Genomic DNA, 1,228 nt, shown 5'->3' on the forward strand with positions numbered 1-1,228 from the left:
AAGCTACAGTGGTGCGTAGTTTGGGCGCTACACGATAGGGACGACAATATGCCATTGAACGGCAATATACACTATACAGAGGATATCATACAGCCCTGGTCATCTAGTTTAAAGTTATAGTCTTAGAATACAGTCATTACAGTCTGTAGTACACATTTTTTACTGGCATCATACAGTATCATATCTTCCGAGCACGATTCGGATCATACCATACTATACGCGTTTATCATGCCACATTTGCATATAAATAGAGGTGTCCACCTCTACACACTGCCAGACCTTGACGAGATCGACTTCGCATACTACCAGCCTCAACCCTTCCCTGAACATGATAAATGCATGAGCCTGACCAAAGCCAGGAGACGTCGCAGGCAGCGCATGTATGTACCTATCTCGTGCGTTTCTAATTTGCTTAATGATATCAATAATTTTGGTTTTATTGCCTGTATGTGGTTACGATTTGTAATAATTAGATATCTGCTTGATATAATCATGAATCGTAATGAGATGATATATAGTTATCAGTTGCGTTTAATGTATGCTTGCTATAATCATGAATCTTAATGAAATGATATATAGTTTTTAAGCTGTGTTTGATGTATGATACTTACCCGTTGTGTTTGATGTATGCTTACTACAATCATCAATCTTAATGGGACGATATATAGTTGCCAGTTTTGTTTGCAGTTTTCCTCTCATCATTACGACCCTTGATGTAGTTATCGCTATCTTTGCTTGTGCGTAATCGGCATTTTGCTTGAGAATTGCCTGCAATGGTGTTGAATCCTGGTGTATTTGTGTGTATATGACTTACCTGATATGGTTATGAATCTATATGTAATTGCGTCCGGATACTGAAGTTTGTCTGACTTATATGTATTGTTTATTGGAAAATTATCTGACCTCGCACGATAGTATGAGCTATATGTAAGAACAGCCAATAACGATCACCTGAGCAGGCACATGGCATAAATCCGGCTTTTAAAACGTGCGTGTATCAGTATTGTACAGCAATTGTTGATATATATCTGTGTATATGTGGAACTAATGGTCACAGAGTACAAACTAATGGTCACAGGGTACAAACTAATGGTCACAGAGTACAAACTAATGGTCACAGGGTACAAGCTAATGGTTACAGGGTACAATTTATTGGTCACAGGGTACAAACTATTGGTCACAGAATATAAACTAATGGTCACAGAGTATAAACTAATGGTCATAAAGT

General features: G+C 37.9%; 1 protein-coding gene across 1 annotated transcript; it reads left to right on the forward strand.

Annotated features, from left to right (window-relative positions):
- Positions 1–228: 228 nt before the first annotated feature.
- Positions 229–380, forward strand: SARC_16073 (hypothetical protein; the record flags this gene model as incomplete). Its single annotated transcript, XM_014289815.1, has 1 exon — positions 229–380. A coding segment is annotated over one exon (152 nt), but the record flags the coding sequence as incomplete, so codon positions are not given.
- Between the last annotated feature and the right edge of the window lie 848 nt (positions 381–1,228).

The sequence above is a fragment of the Sphaeroforma arctica genome (assembly GCF_001186125.1).
Source record: "Sphaeroforma arctica JP610 unplaced genomic scaffold supercont1.7298, whole genome shotgun sequence".
Lineage (NCBI taxonomy): Eukaryota > Ichthyosporea > Ichthyophonida > Sphaeroforma > Sphaeroforma arctica.